The 17,440-nt window shown below is 42.3% G+C and overlaps 1 protein-coding gene across 2 annotated transcripts in view; it reads right to left on the bottom strand.

Annotated features, from left to right (window-relative positions):
* fmn2b (formin 2b) overlaps positions 1-17,440 on the bottom strand; it is a 62,422-nt gene that overhangs the window by 22,115 nt on the left and 22,867 nt on the right. For both annotated transcript variants that reach the window (XR_013099764.1, XM_004570385.3), the window contains exons 9-13: positions 16,673-16,734; positions 15,712-15,803; positions 10,403-10,532; positions 9,847-9,993; positions 8,036-8,095 (exon numbers count right to left, since the gene is read on the bottom strand). Coding sequence is in view for 1 of the 2 variants with exons in the window: in XM_004570385.3 (XP_004570442.2) it covers positions 8,036-8,095; positions 9,847-9,993; positions 10,403-10,532; positions 15,712-15,803; positions 16,673-16,734 (491 nt within the window). In the remaining variant the exon portion in view is untranslated. The remainder of the gene's footprint in view (positions 1-8,035; positions 8,096-9,846; positions 9,994-10,402; positions 10,533-15,711; positions 15,804-16,672; positions 16,735-17,440) is intronic.

Below are 17,440 nucleotides of genomic sequence, written 5' to 3'. Positions count from 1 at the left end.
AACTTATCAACATTGTTGTTATTAACATGATACATATATAAAAAAAAAAAAAAAACACCCAGCACGCCCCTGCGGGCGGTTTATCCTTCAAGCTCGGGTCCTCTACCAGAGGCCTGGGAGCTTGAGGGTCCTGCGCAGTATCTTAGCTGTTCCCAGGACTGCGCTCTTCTGGACAGAGATCTCCGATGTTATTCCCGGGATCTGCTGGAGCCACTCGCCTAGCTTGGGAGTCACCGCACCTAGTGCTCCGATTACCACGGGGACCACCGTTACCTTCACCCTCCACATCCTCTCGAGCTCTTCTCTGAGCCCTTGGTATTTCTCCAGCTTCTCGTGTTCCTTCTTCCTGATATTGCTGTCATTCGGAACCGCTACATCGATCACTACGGCCGTCTTCTTCTGTTTGTCTACCACCACTATGTCCGGTTGGTTAGCCACCACCATTTTGTCCGTCTGTATCTGGAAGTCCCACAGGATCTTAGCTCGGTCATTCTCCACCACCCTTGGGGGCATCTCCCATTTTGACCTCGGGACTTCTAGGTTATACTCGGCACAGATGTTCCTGTACACTATGCCGGCCACTTGGTTATGGCGTTCCATGTATGCCTTGCCTGCTAGCATCTTGCACCCTGCTGTTATGTGCTGGATTGTCTCTGGGGCATCTTTACACAGCCTGCACCTGGGGTCTTGCCTGGTGTGATAGACCCCAGCCTCTATGGATCTTGTACTCAGAGCTTGTTCTTGTGCTGCCATGATTAGTGCCTCTGTGCTGTCTTTCAGTCCAGCTTTGTCCAGCCACTGGTAGGATTTCTGGATATCAGCCACCTCCTCTATCTGCCGGTGGTACATACCGTGCAGGGGCCTGTCCTTCCATGATGGTTCCTCGACTCCCTCCTCTTTCTTGGGTTTCTGCTGCCTGAGGTATTCACTGAGCACTCGGTCAGTTGGGGCCATCTTCCCAATGTATTCTTGGATGTTCCTTGTCTCATCCTGGACTGTGGTGCTGACACTCACCAGTCCCCGGCCCCCTTCCTTCCACTTAGCGTACAGCCTCAGGGTGCTGGACTTGGGGTGAAACCCTCCATGCATGGTCAGGAGCTTTCTTGTCTTTATGTCAGTGGCTTCTATCTCCTCCTTTGGCCAGCCTATTACCCCAGCAGGGTACCTGATCACGGGCAGGGCGTACGTGTTGATGGCCCGGATCTTGTTCTTACCATTCAGCTGACTCCTCAGGACTTGCCTGACCCTCTGCAGGTACTTGGTGGTTGCAGCCTTTCTAGCGGCCTCTTCATGGTTCCCATTTGCCTGCGGGATCCCCAGGTACTTGTAACTGTCCTCTATGTCTGCAATGTTGCCTTCTGGTAGTTCAATCCCCTCAGTTCTGACTACCTTCCCTCTCTTTGTTACCATCCGACTACACTTCTCCAGTCCGAACGACATTCCAATGTCATTGCTGTATAGCCTGGTAGTGTGGATCAGTGAATCGATGTCTCGTTCACTCTTGGCATACAGCTTGATGTCATCCATGTACAGGAGGTGGCTGACAACTGCTCCGTTCCGTAGTCGGTATCCGTAGCCAGTCTTGTTAATGATCTCACTGAGGGGGTTCAGGCCTATGCAGAACTGCAGTGGGGACAGAGCATCTCCTTGGTAGATCCCGCACTTGATGGTAACTTGTGCTATGGGCTTGGAGTTGGCCTCTAGTGTTGTACGCCACATCCCCATTGAGTTCCTGATGAAGGCTCTTAGGGTCCCATTGATCTTGTACAATTCTAGGCATTCCAGTATCCAGCTGTGGGGCATTGAGTCATAGGCCTTCTTGTAATCAATCCAGGTAGTGCACAGGTTGGTCAGTCTGGTCTTGCAGTCTCGGCTGATTGTTCTGTCTACCAGTAGCTGGTGTTTTGCACCTCTGGTATTCTTGCCAATTCCTTTCTGTGTCCCGCTCATGTATTGACCCATGTGCCTGTTCATCTTAGCCGATATGATGCCTGACAGGAGCTTCCATGTAGTACTGAGGCAGGTTATTGGTCGGTAGTTGGAGGGGACCGGTCCCTTCTTGGGGTCCTTGGGGATCAGGACCGTCCGGCCTTCAGTTAGCCATTCCGGGTGTCTCTCGTTAACTAGCAGCTGGTTCATTTGTGCTGCCAGACGCTCGTGGAGTGCAGTCAGCTTCTTCAGCCAGTAGGCGTGAACCATGTCGGGCCCTGGTGCTGTCCAACTCTTCATACTGGAGACCCTTTCTTGGATATCTGCCACTGTGATGGTTACTGGACCCTGTTCAGGGAGGTCGCTGTGGTCTGCCCTCAGATCCACTAGCCACTGAGCATTGCCGTTATGGGTTGCATCCTTCTCCCATATGCTCTTCCAGTATTGCTCCGTCTCCAGCCTTGGTGGTGCTGTTCTCTTATTGTTCCCTTGCCACTGAGAGTACACCTTTGCTGGTTCTGTGGAGAACAGCTGGTTTATTCTCCTGCCTTCTATCTCTCTGGTGTACCTCCTCAAGCGGCTGGCCAAGGCTGTGAGTCTTTGCTTGGCAGTTTCCAAGGCCTCAGGTATGGACAGCTTGCTGTATTTCTTAGGCACCTTATTTGTCGCACCTTTCTGCAACTCCGTTAGTTGGCTAACCTCCCTCCGTGCTACTTTGATCTTGCCCTCTAGCCTCCTTCTCCATGGAGGGTACTGCCCCTTGTGGCTGTTCAACTTGTAACCAAGCATCTCACTGATCACTGCTGCCGTATTGTAGATCAGCTTGTTAGTGTCGGTAATTGTGGTTGTAGGTATTGCCCGTAGTGCTGCATTAACATCATCTAGCAGACCTTCTGAGGGTACTTCACGTAATCTTGGTAACCGGCTACGGGGGATCCAGGTTTCAAGCTTGGCCATGATCCTACTTTTCAGGTCAGTTCCTCTCGCACTCAACGATCCTTCTCCTATCGCACTTGGGGCTATGTACCCAATCTCGGGTGGGGGTGATGATATCTCCCCCCTGACCTGGCGTCCTGACTCCTCCTTGCCGTAGCATTTGTGTTGTACCTCGTCAATCTCTAGCTGTGAGAGCAGTCCCTTCTTTCGAATGTTGGAACACTGAGCTACTAGTGTATATATATATATATAGTGTATATATATATATATATATATATATATATATATATATATGTGTGTGTGTGTGTGTGTGTGTAAAGATGCCCCAGAGACAATCCAGCACATAACAGCAGGATGCAAGATGCTAGCAGGCAAGGCATACATGGAACGCCATAACCAAGTGGCCGGCATAGTATACAGGAACATTTGTGCCGAGTATAACCTGGAAGTCCCGAGGTCAAAATGGGAGATGCCCCCAAGGGTGGTGGAGAATGACCGAGCTAAGATCCCGTGGGACTTCCAGATACAGACGGACAAAATGGTGGTGGCTAACCAACCGGACATAGTGGTGGTGGACAAACAGAAGAAGACGGCCGTAGTGATCGATGTAGCGGTTCCGAATGACAGCAATATCAGGAAGAAGGAACACGAGAAGCTGGAGAAATACCAAGGGCTCAGAGAAGAGCTCGAGAGGATGTGGAGGGTGAAGGTAACGGTGGTCCCCGTGGTAATCGGAGCACTAGGTGCGGTGACTCCCAAGCTAGGCGAGTGGCTCCAGCAGATCCCGGGAACAACATCGGAGATCTCTGTCCAGAAGAGCGCAGTCCTGGGAACAGCTAAGATACTGCGCAGGACCCTCAAGCTCCCAGGCCTCTGGTAGAGGACCCGAGCTTGAAGGATAAACCGCCCGCAGGGGCGTGCTGGGTGTTTTTTTTTATATATATATATATACAGATTTATTTAAAAAAAATTATTAGGTTTTAGCCTATTGATTTATTCAGTACATGTGGGTTGGATTTTTTTGTTGTCATAATTCAACATTTTACTGTTTTTCTTTAACTGGTTTATTTACTTAACTTCTATGTTTGTAACCAGGTTAAAACTGTCATTCATTAAATTGTTTAAATATGTTGAAATATTAAAAATGTTAAAATACATGTTAATATGTAAATGGTTAAATAATGCCTGATAATGGTTAAAGTATTTAGAAAAGTCTTCAAATTCCTTTTAAATGAAGCACAATGTGTTAAATATGTTTAAATGACCATTTGCATTAAATACGGTCAGTTTTACAAGTATCCTGTTTTATCATGAAGAGCTAATGATTGTATGACAAAGTGAGCATGGTTGTGATCGGTAGCTGGGCTGAGAGAAGCTGCAATGGAAAGTACAGTGGGGCAAAAAAGTATTTAGTCAGCCACCGATTGTGCAAGTTCCCCCACCTAAAATGATGACAGAGGTCAGTAATTTGCACCAGAGGTACACTTCAACTGTGAGAGACAGAATGTGAAAAAAAAAATCCATGAATCCACATGGTAGGATCTGTAAAGAATTTATTCGTAAATCAGGGTGGAAAATAAGTATTTGGTCACCTCAAACAAGGAAAATCTCTGGCTCTCACAGACCTGTAACGTCTTCTGTAAGAAGCTTTTCTGTCCCCCACTCGTTACCTGTATGAATGGCACCTGTTTGAACTCATCATCTGTATAAAAGACACCTGTCCACAGCCTCAAACAGTCAGACTCCAAACTCCGCCATGGCCAAGACCAAAGAGCTTTCGAAGGACACCAGGAAAAGTATTGTAGACCTGCACCAGACTGGGAAGAGTGAATCTACAATAGGCAAGCAGCTTGGTGTGAAAAAATCAACTGTGGGAGCAATCATCAGAAAATGGAAGACATACAAGACCACTGATAATCTCCCTCGATCTGGGGCTCCACGCAAGATCTCATCCCGTGGGGTCAAAATGATCATGAGAACGGTGAGCAAAGATCCCAGAACCACACGGGGGGACCTGGTGAATGACCTGCAGAGAGCTGGGACCAAAGTAACAAAGGTCACCATCAGTAACACACTACAACGGCAGGGAATCAAATCCCGCAGTGCCAGACGTGTTCCGCTGCTGAAGCCAGTGCATGTCCAGGCCCGTCTGAAGTTTGCCAGAGAGCACATGGATGATGCAGCAGAGGATTGGGAGAATGTCATGTGGTCAGATGAAACCAAAGTAGAACTTTTTGGTATAAACTCAACTCGTCGTGTTTGGAGGAAGACGAATACTGAGTTGCATCCCAAGAACACCATACCTACTGTGAAGCATGGGGGTGGAAACATCATGCTATGGGGCTGTTTTTCTGCCAAGGGGACAGGACGACTGATCCGTGTTAAGGACAGAATGAATGGGGCCATGTATCGTGAGATTTTGAGCCAAAACCTCCTTCCATCAGTGAGAACTTTGAAGATGAAACGAGGCTGGGTCTTCCAACATGACAATGATCCAAAACACACCGCCCGGGCAACAAAGGAGTGGCTCCGTAAGAAGCATTTGAAAGTCCTGGAGTGGCCTAGCCAGTCTCCAGACCTCAACCCCATAGAAAATCTGTGGCGGGAGTTGAAAGTCCGTGTTGCTCGGCGACAGCCCCAAAACATCACTGCTCTCGAGAAGATCTGCATGGAGGAATGGGCCAAAATACCAGCTACTGTGTGTGCAAACCTGGTAAAGACCTATAGTAAACGTTTGACCTCTGTTATTGCCAACAAAGGTTATGTTACAAAGTATTGAGTTGTATTTTTGTTATTGACCAAATACTTATTTTCCACCCTGATTTACCAATAAATTCTTTACAAATCCTACCATGTGGATTCATGGATTTTTTTTTTCACATTCTGTCTCTCACAGTTGAAGTGTACCTCTGGTGCAAATTACTGACCTCTGTCATCATTTTAAGTGGGGGAACTTGCACAATCGGTGGCTGACTAAATACTTTTTTGCCCCACTGTATGTGAAGTTTGTGCAAATTTGTGCGGACTATATGCTCAACAGTCTTTGTCAAAAAACTCCTTTTGCAAACTGCCTGTGAGCCGGGGACATTTTTTCTCTAAATCCACTGTGCATGTTTACTTTTGTTTAAGTGTCAAGAGCCTGAGCTGTTTTGGAGATGTCCACTGATCACTTTGGATTCCTTCACACATAACTGTTTCCCATGTTTCCAAAGGGTGGAGAACATGTTTTCTGTACCAGTTATTTTCCTGTAGGTTTTTGGCTCAACAGCTAGTTTGAACTGGAAATACATTTCACCTTTGTATGTGTCTCTAGTTATCAAAAGATGTCTGCACTGACCACATTTGGGCTACAAATAGCCCACACTAGTAATTCAGTAGATGTTTAAAAAGAGACGTTACTTGGTGTTACAAAACAACTCTTTCAGTGGGCCAAATTGGACGTTCGAAAGTGACATATTAAAGATGTCACTCCACTCATTTTACGTAGTGGGGATGCTATGGCCGTGTATCACCTTCCAAAGTCATAATGATAAAACCATCAAAACAAATATCCATTATCACTATTATCATTTTGAACTTTTGTAGGGAGCCACCATCTTTCCTAAACTTGACCTAAAAAATGCTTACCACTTTGCTTGCATTGAGGAGAGAGATGATTACAGAACTGAGACGTTTTGAAAGTCATATCATGCCATTTGGTCTCAGTAATGCTCCCGCTGTTTATCAGGTCCTTGTTAATAATGTACAATTCATGACTACCTGAATTGTTGTGTTTTTGTTTGTCTGGATGATCTCCTCATTTTTTCCAGCAAACTGTCTGAACATGAACCTCAAATCCATCAAGTGTTGCAGTGTTTGCTGGAAAGTAAGCTTTATGTCAACCGTGAGAATTGCAAATTCCGTGTTACAGTTTCTTTCCATTGTTGTGAAAGAGCAGATCAAAGCTGACCCTGCAGACTTTCAAGCTGTTTTGGACTGACCCATTCTACAACTTGTAAACATCTCCTGGGGTTTGACACTGGTTTACCTCAAACCTGCTCATTCTGTTGCCCTCTCCAAATTCCCTTCTGCCCCAGAAACAGCTCAGCTCTTAGTGGACCATGTCTTCTGTCTTCATGTGATGCCTCTGGACATTGCCTCCAACTGTGAGCCACGGTTTACATCATGAGTTTGGAAGGAGTTCTGCTCTATTCTAGGTGCCCAGGCAAGCCTCTCTTCTGGTTCTCACCCACAGACTAACCGATAAATCAAAAGGCCAAATCAGGAGTTGGAAGCAGCTCTCAGTCGTGTTGCTTCTTTAAACCAGTCCACCTAGAGCACATAACATACCTGGTAGAATACGTTCATAACTCCATAATATCCCCGGCAACTGGTCTCTCATTTGAGGCATCCCTTGGTTGTCAGCCACCACTGTTTACCACCACAGAACATGAGGTTTTGTTCTGTCTGTTCAACATCATTTTCGTCATTATCACAGCAACCCACGCTGCACTGTTATGGACGAAGGAGCAAAACAAACAACTGGTGGACTGTTGTTGCACTCCTGATCCAAACTACCTGCCCAGTCAAAAGGTTTGGCTTTCTACTAAGCACATATCTCTTAAGACCGACTCCAAGAAACTCACTCCTGGTTACTCTGATTCTTTTGAAAGAGAAGCTCAAAAGGATCAATGTCTACTTGTTTAAGGTTACCTCTCAACATGAAGATATAATATAATCCATGTATCTCAACTAAAACCCAGTTTCTCCAGTCTCAAGGCAAGAAACCAACCAATTTAAATAAACTACCAATTTTGGTTAAAGGGTTAAATGGTTAAATATTCATCCAGAATTATATCAGAAGCTTGCTGGCTCTCACAAACGTCTGGTCAAGGTACGACTTGCTAAATGAAATTAAATCAAATATTGGGGGAGGTATGTGTATATAATTTTGACCGTGCGCATTAGAGAAAATAAAAAATAAATTCAAACTTGTGCACCCAGTTCTTGTTTGTCAACGTCAAACATTCCATCCCATAAAAAGAACAGTTCAATAAAATCATTAAAAGCATCAGAGTTCATGCCCATGATGAGTTTATGTGAACATCTGACCACAACTACGTGTGTCAGAATTGACAGCACAAATCAGTCAGTCTTGACAGGAGAAGGGAAAGAATGTGTGAAAATTTACCTCATCAAAGTGTCGGAGGTAATATGCAACAATGTAAGACAGAAGACTTTTCATGCCGTCCTGTATGCGGAAAGAACACACATAAATTTAGAGGAGTGAAGATGGCAATCAAACAGCATCATTATACAATTTTCCATTAATGCACTGGTCATAACTACATGGCTATAGAAAGAGTGAGCAGGAAAAAAAAGACACAACAGAAACAGAAATATACCAATATACCAAGACCAAGAAATATACAAAGTCTGTCCTAAAAGTCTGCTGAAGTTCTCATTATCATGATTAACTCCTGTCAATATTTGTATTGCTTTTTTTTGACACCATTTCAATTGTCTTTCCATACTCTGAGGATCATTCTTGTGACCAAAATTGCCCTCACTTTCATTGCCACAAAACTGTATTTGGGTGCAGTGGGAAAGACTGATTGGTCTCTAAGTAAACATAACCTTGGTGATATTGCTATTTCAAACATAACAATTTACCTATCTCAATGTAGAGCTTTTTTCCCTGAAAAACCTAAATCTGCCTACATTCTTGAATAGCATTTGTATATGTTCCTGTACCTGATTTCCAACATAGGTCATTGGTTGTTACACTGCGCCTATAAAATTTAGAAGGGGTAAAATAAATCCTATGTATTAATTTAAATTATACAAATTTTTGCTGGGCTTTTTGTGAATTTATCAGGATTTGAGAGTATTCTAGACTACTCCTGTTTTATATCAAAGCCTAAGTCCGTTTGTTAAATGATCCTCAGGTTATTAAAGTAATTATTTGCTAAGTATTTTATAAAACACAGCTGCCTTATACTTCATGTAAGAAAGATCCAGAAAGTCCCTCACTGGGGACTTTAAATTGGCTTTTAACATTTTAATCTCAAATATCTACAAATATCAGTTGTAGATATTTCAAAAACATCACGACTCAAAGGTCCAATTTTATGCTTGCCCCTCTTTCAAGCTATTGTATCCAATACGACCCTCATCTGTACAACAGGACTGTTAAAGAAAAAATCTTCTCTATTAGTAACTGTGTCATGTAAGAGAACACCCCAAAATTGAAACAGGCTTACTAATTCCTTTTCAATTTTGATCCAGCTTAATTTAGAATAATATCCTCTACCATGTTTAGACCCATTCCTCTTGACCTGTGGGAGTATTTCTACAGGCAACATCACTGAGACATAGTTGAACTACCATTTTAATCACAGTAATTTTTTCCACAAAATAAAATTCCATTTTTAATTAATAATCTAGATTTATTATTTATTTGAGTAGGTTTTATACTTGAGGTACTAATTTTTCCAAACCCGGGTTTAAAAGAATCCCTAAATATTTCAAAGCTGAAGATAACCAGTTGAAACTTAATAGAGCAACATTTTTACAGGAGCTGATATAGGCATGCATTTAGATTTGCGCCAGTTATTTTACAGTTAAGATCCTAAATGCATTCAATCGAAGGCAACAAAAGGATCCCAGTGCAGGATTTAGGAGATGAAATGTAAAGTCAAAGGGTATATTTATTAAAGAACTCCTCATCAAAGAAATTGCAAAACAAAGGTGTCAGCTGAGCTGAACAATTCAAGATTACACGGCTCAATGAATATTAACTTTTATTCAGTAAGTTGTAGTTTATTACCTCATAATGGACTACACACATAACATTAGAGTAAGCTTCTATTAAACTGCATTGCTGAATACTGTGAATATATTACATTTAAAAGGCATGGATGCAATCTACAGGACCAAGACTCTTTATTTTAGGATACAGGGACAAAATTATACTTTGTTTTCAGCATTCTGGTTACTTACACTGCTTTTTACATCTTTAAGTTTGGGCAGGATGTCAAGGCTGAAACCATCAGCTTGGCCTCTGGTTCGATTGCCACCATTCATGAAGTTACCAAAGGCCAGAATCAGACCTAGAATCTTCTTCACTGTTTCACTGTCCTGTATTACCTGTAAAACGAGATCAAACAGACAGAAAGAAGAAATCATGTGACTGTACTGATTATACATTAGGTAGAATTATTACTTTTCACAATTTTGAAAGCATTTTTTCAACAAGAAACACTTTTCAGGCTTTTACGCTGCACTGCTTTTTTTATACGCGCAAAGTTGTTCTGTTTAAGTTTCCTCATTTCTGACTTTATGCTAATAATGAAAACACCTTTTCATGAATGTGTATTATTCATTATCCTGAAACAAATGATTCATAACCAGATCTAATAGCCCTGTTCTTAAACTATATAAATCTATGGGTATATACATGGACTTGGAGCATGTTTGTCCAAACTTCAAAGATTTGGACATACATGCATACATGGGTATGCAGTTATTGTGTTTTGCTCTTCACAGTTTGACTCACCTTGCATACCCTCTGCAGTGTGTCCAGTTTTCTTGTGATAGATGACATGCACTCACAAAAGCTGGACTGGAAAAGGATGCAGAAAACTCTACTGTTGAAATTTGGGATCAAGGTGAGCTGGTAGAGAAATCTTTAATGCAGAAGAAGCAGAAAGAGCATAGCATTAGGGGTAGTTTTTCGTGATCGATTTATCGATTTAAATTGATTCTGGCTTGAATAACGTGATATCGATTCATTAAAATCCTGAATCAATTTTTAAATATAAATTTATTTTGCCCGAAACAGCAAAATCTCAGGTTAAACCTTACAAAATTTCTACAACCACCAAACAGCTAAAACAGTATATAAGAGCAGGTACACAGATTCTGCACAAAGAGGTAAACACAAAACACGGACCCGAAGCATCCGAATCAGACAGCATGTACACGGACACGCCGTTGGGGCTGAAAGCCGACAGCTCACTGATTTTGAAGCGTCGGCGGGCGCTTTGTGTTTACGTCCTTTTTGTGCTAGATTCTGAAGCTGCAGGTTTTATCTCTCTCCAAACAATATTGACTTAACCAGCAGCCAAAGACAATCCAAACCACGCTTCACATTTCGCTTCACATAAACATCGTCACGAATTTCCTCTTACTTTTGCTGCTTTGCTTCCACCACGATAAAATCACAGGAATTTCCCATTTAAAAATCTCTGTTTTTTGCATTATCCGCTTACTTATTATCCACCAGCCGCTGTTTTTTTTTTAACTTACTTCCGACAAGAAAGCCTCAATTCTGCTGTTCAATACTGAACAAATGTAAACAAATTATGCAAAATTGCAAAATGCTTAGCTGTGTCTCTAATCAAACCTCTGTAACTTTGCTCTGCTTCACTTCGTTTTTGACTGCACAATATTTTTAAGGTCATCTGCTATAAAAACCCAGACCAGGAAAGTCGCCTTCATGTTTTTCTGTGTTTTATCCTCAGTTACTTTGACACAAAGGCCTCTGCTGTGATGCTCACACCTTTGATAAAGTCTCACAAGTGTCAGCTTTCTTTTTATAGATATAAAAATATCGCTATGTACTGATAAGTGATCAGAATTATAATATTTCTGACTGTCTGAGGCAAAATTTCCCCGATTCAAATCAAATCAAACCGAATCGTGGATCGAATCGATTCGGGACCTTGTGAATCGGAATTGAATCGATTCTAGAAATCAGCGATGATACCCAGGCCTACATAGCATTTACAGTACCTATATAATTACTTGTAAACTTGGTACAACCCTGCCCTTATATACTAACAAGTGAGAATATTTAATATTTACTGTAATTTGTCTAAGAATCTTGTGTTTGAGATGCGTATCAGTGTTTTAGTTTTGCAGGTAAAGCAGAGGATTCAGTGCTGAACTTTGGAAGTCTTGTGTATCCTGCCCCGTTTCAGATTATCTGGCTGGCATTTAAGGATTCAGCAAATAATAACAATAATATCTATCAATTCAATTCAATTCCACACATTCTCTTTCACTTATCCTTAACCGGGTTGCGGGGGGGCTGGAGCCTATCAGAGCTGTCACAGAGCGAGAGGTGGGGTGCAGGTCATCAGTTTATCACAGGGATAACACATAGAGACAGACAATCACTCACATTCACACCTATGGGCAATTTAGAATCACCAGTTCGCCAGTCCAGATTAATATATTACTCCTAACTACAGTTTTTAAAACTCTGAAACTTCCATTCTAACCAACATGGCATTGTCCCTGAGAGGCAAGGGACAGGACCCAAACAGGATCACAATAAAGATAAAGGCGAGAACTTTGCTAGACCCGCCCCGGCCCAGTTACCAGCCGTCAGCTACATAGAAAAGGATCCTGGTGTTATTTGTCTCTCAGAAACAGTTCATAACTTCCCTCCAACTTATTCATGTCACCTAAAAGGTAAACCTGTTTCTAGTGATGTGACGTTCTGTATCGAGGCTTCGAAGCTTGTGTCGAGTAATGGAGGGGGCGTTTCCGCGATGCGCGTATCGAGGCTTGCTTCATTTATGGGAGGAGCTGAAAATGATGACGTGCGAAGCCTCGCTGCCCGGCTGTACCACGTGACTGGTTCATGAAGTGGTTCGAACTTTGCCGCGAGCTATGACAGCGATATAAACCCCTCAGACTTCATTCAAAATGTGGGTGTTTGATGGAGAGTTGTTAGAGAGAGTTTGGAGACAGTTTGGAGGTTTATGAGAGTGAGGAGAGAAAGTCAGGAGAGAATGGAGCCAGCTAAGAAGAGGAGGATGTCCTCCCCTGTGTGGGAACATTGTGATTTTATTCCTCCCAACAAGGTATGTAAATTTCTACAGAAGATGTATTTTCATAATACTGATGCTGCAATAAAACTTATGTTAAGCTGTCTTTACTTGTGTACAAGGTGAAGTGTTTGCTATGTGCCAGGGAGCTGGGATATAACAACAACACCTCATCCATGCTTAGGCACTACAGAGCTTTGCATGAGAATAAGGGGAACACCGATTGTGGAGCAAGACCAGGTGAGCCATCAAATGCCATGATACTATAGCATGCTGTAATGTTACTAAATGATATAACAATATTATACAACTGTTATAAGTTACGTGTGTGATATTTATATTTGTGCTTTATCTTTATTGTCTTTCCTCAGGAGAACAATCTCAAATAGATGAAGACCTGGTCAGCATGGTGATTGAGGACTCCCAGCCATTTAGCATTGTGGAGGACAAAGGATTCAAAAGATTTGTTAAATCATTAAATCTTAGCTATGTTCTCCCCACTAAAGGTTATAAAAGCAGTGAAAATTTAGTTTTTACAGAATAAAATGTGAACAGGCAGGACTGTGTAGCTGTTCATACCTCAATGTTACAAAAGCACAACCACTGTCCACACATTACCTCACAGTAAATGATCGTTTCCATTTTAAGCATTTCCAAATGATCATTTTCCATACTGCCAGTATAAATATACACAGTACACTGCATCACTGCAATATAGATGCTTTACACACTCCTTTTGTTGTTGACATTTACAGGCTGTGTGCAAAAGGCCACACTCTTCAAATTCATGCCAACTAATATTTTTACGTCCAGTAATTGTCCTACTAGAGTAAATGAAGCTTCAAGAAGCTTTGCGCTGGGATGAACCAATTGGATGAAAAGCTTCAGTGCTTCATGAAGCTTCATCTGCCCATCACTACCTGTTTCTCCATCACCTGTTCAGCTCTGATGATTCAGTAACCAAACCGACATCATGACCAGCAGCTTTACAGCTGTGGCTCCAGCAAACATCAGCTGATACTAGAAACTAATATTAAATAAATTCTAACAACAGCTGATCAAGCTTAAACATGCTGCTGTTGTTTAGCGCGACATCTGGCGCAAAGTGGGCGATAAACAAACAAGAGAGAAAAGCCGATCAGCTGACCTTTGATCAGTTTCATTATTAAAGTAGCAACAGGAGAGGGAGAGAATGAGAGGAGAAGAAGAGGCCGCTGTGCAGCAGAATAACTCCACCTCTGTGTCTTTTTCCATCCTAGCTGAAGTCCAGGACAAACTGCGTCCCTTCTCAGCTCAACACGAAACGCGTAATAATTTCTCTGAATGCGGGACGATTCTGTCTTTTTACAGGACGGTAGGCAACTCTACTAACTAACCTTATGAATAAAATAACGTTCACTATCAGTAACACCGTAGCACCCACCCAGCTGTATAGAAACTGCTAGCAATAACATATAACATGCTAGCTAGTACGCAGTACGAGTTATTGTAACTGACTGTAAAAAGTCAGCACAACGAAAATAAACTCCACCTAAACTTGGTTTATATCTGACCCAGATAGACTGCAGGTCAGAACTTCTTACCTGAAGTTCAGTTCACCTGACAGTCAGACCGACGGCTGCCTCCCCTCTCCCTGATCCACCTGCCGGCCTCCACCACTTGCTAATGTTACTGAATCTGTGGAAGCTCCGCGATGCCACCACCAAACAACTGAGTTATTTTTACACACCGGCCAGCATCTGGCCAATCCACCACCTTTCATTGTTTATACCGGTAAATGCCCGGTATGCCCGATGGCTAGTCCAGCTATGGTTGTGCCATCAGTTAACCCTGCCTAGGGTTGCCGACCCCTGATTTAAGTAAACTGATAACAAATTCAAGTTCAACACTTGTAATCAGCGCTAGATGTTTTTAACCTAATCGTGAAGTAATGGTTGAATACTCGTCACCTTATCATTCAAACTTTCCAAACTCTTTTGGGACTCTCTGTTAGGATGCCTGGGTCGTTGACCCAGGGTTTTTGAGTTTATTATATTATTTATAATTTCTAGTCTTTGGGTTTTTGTTAGAGTTCTGTCTTATGGTTTGTCTCTGTGTAATCCTTAGTTGCTGTCTCCCCTGTCCACTATATCCCCGTGTCCAGTCAGTGTCTGTGTCTGCCCTGGTCCCACATCTCTGTTCCCTCTGTTCCCCAGTGCGTGTGAGTCTGTGTCTTTAGTTCAGTCTGTGTCATGTTTCCTGTTTTATTTTGAAGGTCCTTGTCTGATGTTAATGTATCTGGTTTCGCTTCCCCTTGTCTGGTTAGGCCTGATTTGCCCAGCTGTGTTTCCCTCCTGTTGTCCATTCCCTGATTGCTCCCTCTGTGTATTTAAGCCCTGTGTTTCAGTTTGTCATTGTCGTGATCTACTCTTATCTACCCTCATGTATGCTGTGTGTTTTGTTTTTGTCCTGCCTGCATTAATGTTTGTTACTTTGAGTTCACGTCTGTCTCCGGAGTCTGCACACAGCCGTCACATAACACTCTCAGAATGGAGGACTATACACAAAAATGACCTTAATTCCCAATCAGTTAAAAAGATGTTTTTTTTGCTAAATCCCATGAATTAATGTTTAAAGCACTTCAATCAGTGTTCAGTATCTGATTTAAAATCAACTGTGGGAGTATACATGGTAAATGGACTGGTTTTTATGTAGCGCTTTTCTACTGTATCTGAGTACTCAAAGCGCTTTTACACAACTTGCCATATTCACCCATTCACACAAGCACTTTTTTATGTGCTTTCTATGTAACATTCACACACACTCACAGTAGATTAATCGGAGAGTAACTTAGTTAGTATCTTGCCAAAGGATATTTGGCATACAGACTGGAGCAGATAGGATTTGAACCACCAACCTTGCCATTAGTAGATGACCTGCTCTGATGAAAAAAAGTCTGCCTTCACCATAATTCTTCCTGAGTCAGTGAGATTGTAACTCATGAAATAAACCTGCTCATTATCGTGGAAGTGTTAGAGTAATCACTCACTGTTCTGGTTTGTCCAGGGGCTTGGCATTCTCTTTGTCTTTAGTGGACTTTATGTGCTTTTCGATCTTGTCCAATTCTTCCTGTTGTGCTCTCTGTGGGAGAGACACAAGAGATCTGGCTCCATGTCTTCTATAATTTATATAGAAAATAAAACTAAGGCAACATCTGAGCAGATCTAAAACAAACAAAAAAGGATGTATGACTAGAGTCTAGACTCTTTTGAAAAAAAGTTTGATACTCAGTGAACTCTTCTGGCATAATAATAATAAAATGTGAATGACATGCATGAAGGCACTCAGTTTAAACTTATACACCCTGTTTTAACTCATAGACATCTTTTCTGCTGACTGTTGAACTGGTAGCAGGAAATACACATCTGCAGTCTTTTTCTATTTGTTTGGTTAGTTTTAAGCAAAGACACACATAAATATCAGGTTAACATTATTTGGGGTATATATGTAATATCAATCGATTTGACATACCAAATAAACATTTTTTTCACAGCTTATCTGTTGGATGTTAACAGTTATTTTAGAGCCTGTCCATCCACTTTGACTTACATCTGACTCTGCATCACCTCACTACCGCTCTCGTTTTATCATGACTGGGACATCTAGTAACATTAATGATTATGATCGGAACAAAAGTAGAATAATAAACTGCCCTTCAATGGGATTAGATTATCTGAAAGATTTGACAAGCAGTAATGTAAATATAACATTAAGGTGTGTCCCAGAACAGTGAACTACCTGGTGTATTTGACAATATGTTGGAAAAATCTGTCCCAAATACACAGTCTTCCTTGACAGGTAGTGTTCATCATTGCAGACCTGGTCTGGTTTAATTGCTGCATTACTAGACAAGAAATCAACATTCAGCCTTTTGTAGACATTGGACCAATAAGGATTTAAGGGCCTCAGATCTCTAGAAGCAAACAATAAAAACTGAGTGTGAAGCTCACATTTTCATACAGGGCCTGCAGGGTCTCCAGGTCAACTACAGTGTTGTCCAAGTTCAGGATGGCTAGGAGACAAAGAGCAATTGGTTACTGATCACCAGTGTTGGGGAGTAACGGAATACATGTACCGCCTTTACGTATTTAAAATACAAAATATGAGTTACTGTATTCCGTTACAGTTACCGTTTTAAAAGGTGGTATTCAGAATACAGTTACTTTGTTGAAATGAATGGATTACACGGTGGTATTTTCCTGTTTCATAAGACTATGAACTCCATATTTTTGAATTTCCACGCCGGTGGAAACCCAAACAAAACACGCATTAAGAGGCTCTAATGACTGTGTCTCAATCTCGCAGCCCATGTCACCTCTACTTGTGGCTCGCATAATGATGTGAAGAAATACTTTTAAAAATATATCCATCCATCCATCCATCCATTCGCTTATCCTTTTCAGGGTCGCGGGGGGCGCTGGAGCCTATCCCAGCTGTCATAGGGCAAAAGGCAGGGTACACCCTGGACAGGTCGCCAGTCTGTCGCAAGGCTAACACACAGGGACAGACAACCATTCACACTCACACCTAGTGGCAATTTGGATTATCCAATTAACCTATCCCCACAAGCTGCATGTCTTTGGACGGTGGGAGGAAGCCGGAGTACCCGGAGGGAACCCACACAAACACGGGGAGAACATGCAAACTCCACACAGAAAGACCCCGGCCTGATGGTGGAATTGACCTCAGGACCTTCTTGCTGTGCGGCAACAGTGCTA

Source organism: Maylandia zebra, linkage group LG8 (assembly GCF_041146795.1).
Source record: "Maylandia zebra isolate NMK-2024a linkage group LG8, Mzebra_GT3a, whole genome shotgun sequence".
In the NCBI taxonomy this organism is placed as follows: domain Eukaryota; kingdom Metazoa; phylum Chordata; class Actinopteri; order Cichliformes; family Cichlidae; genus Maylandia; species Maylandia zebra.
The sequence above is the reverse complement of the archived record's forward strand: the minus strand, read 5'-3'. Positions and strand labels throughout refer to the sequence as shown.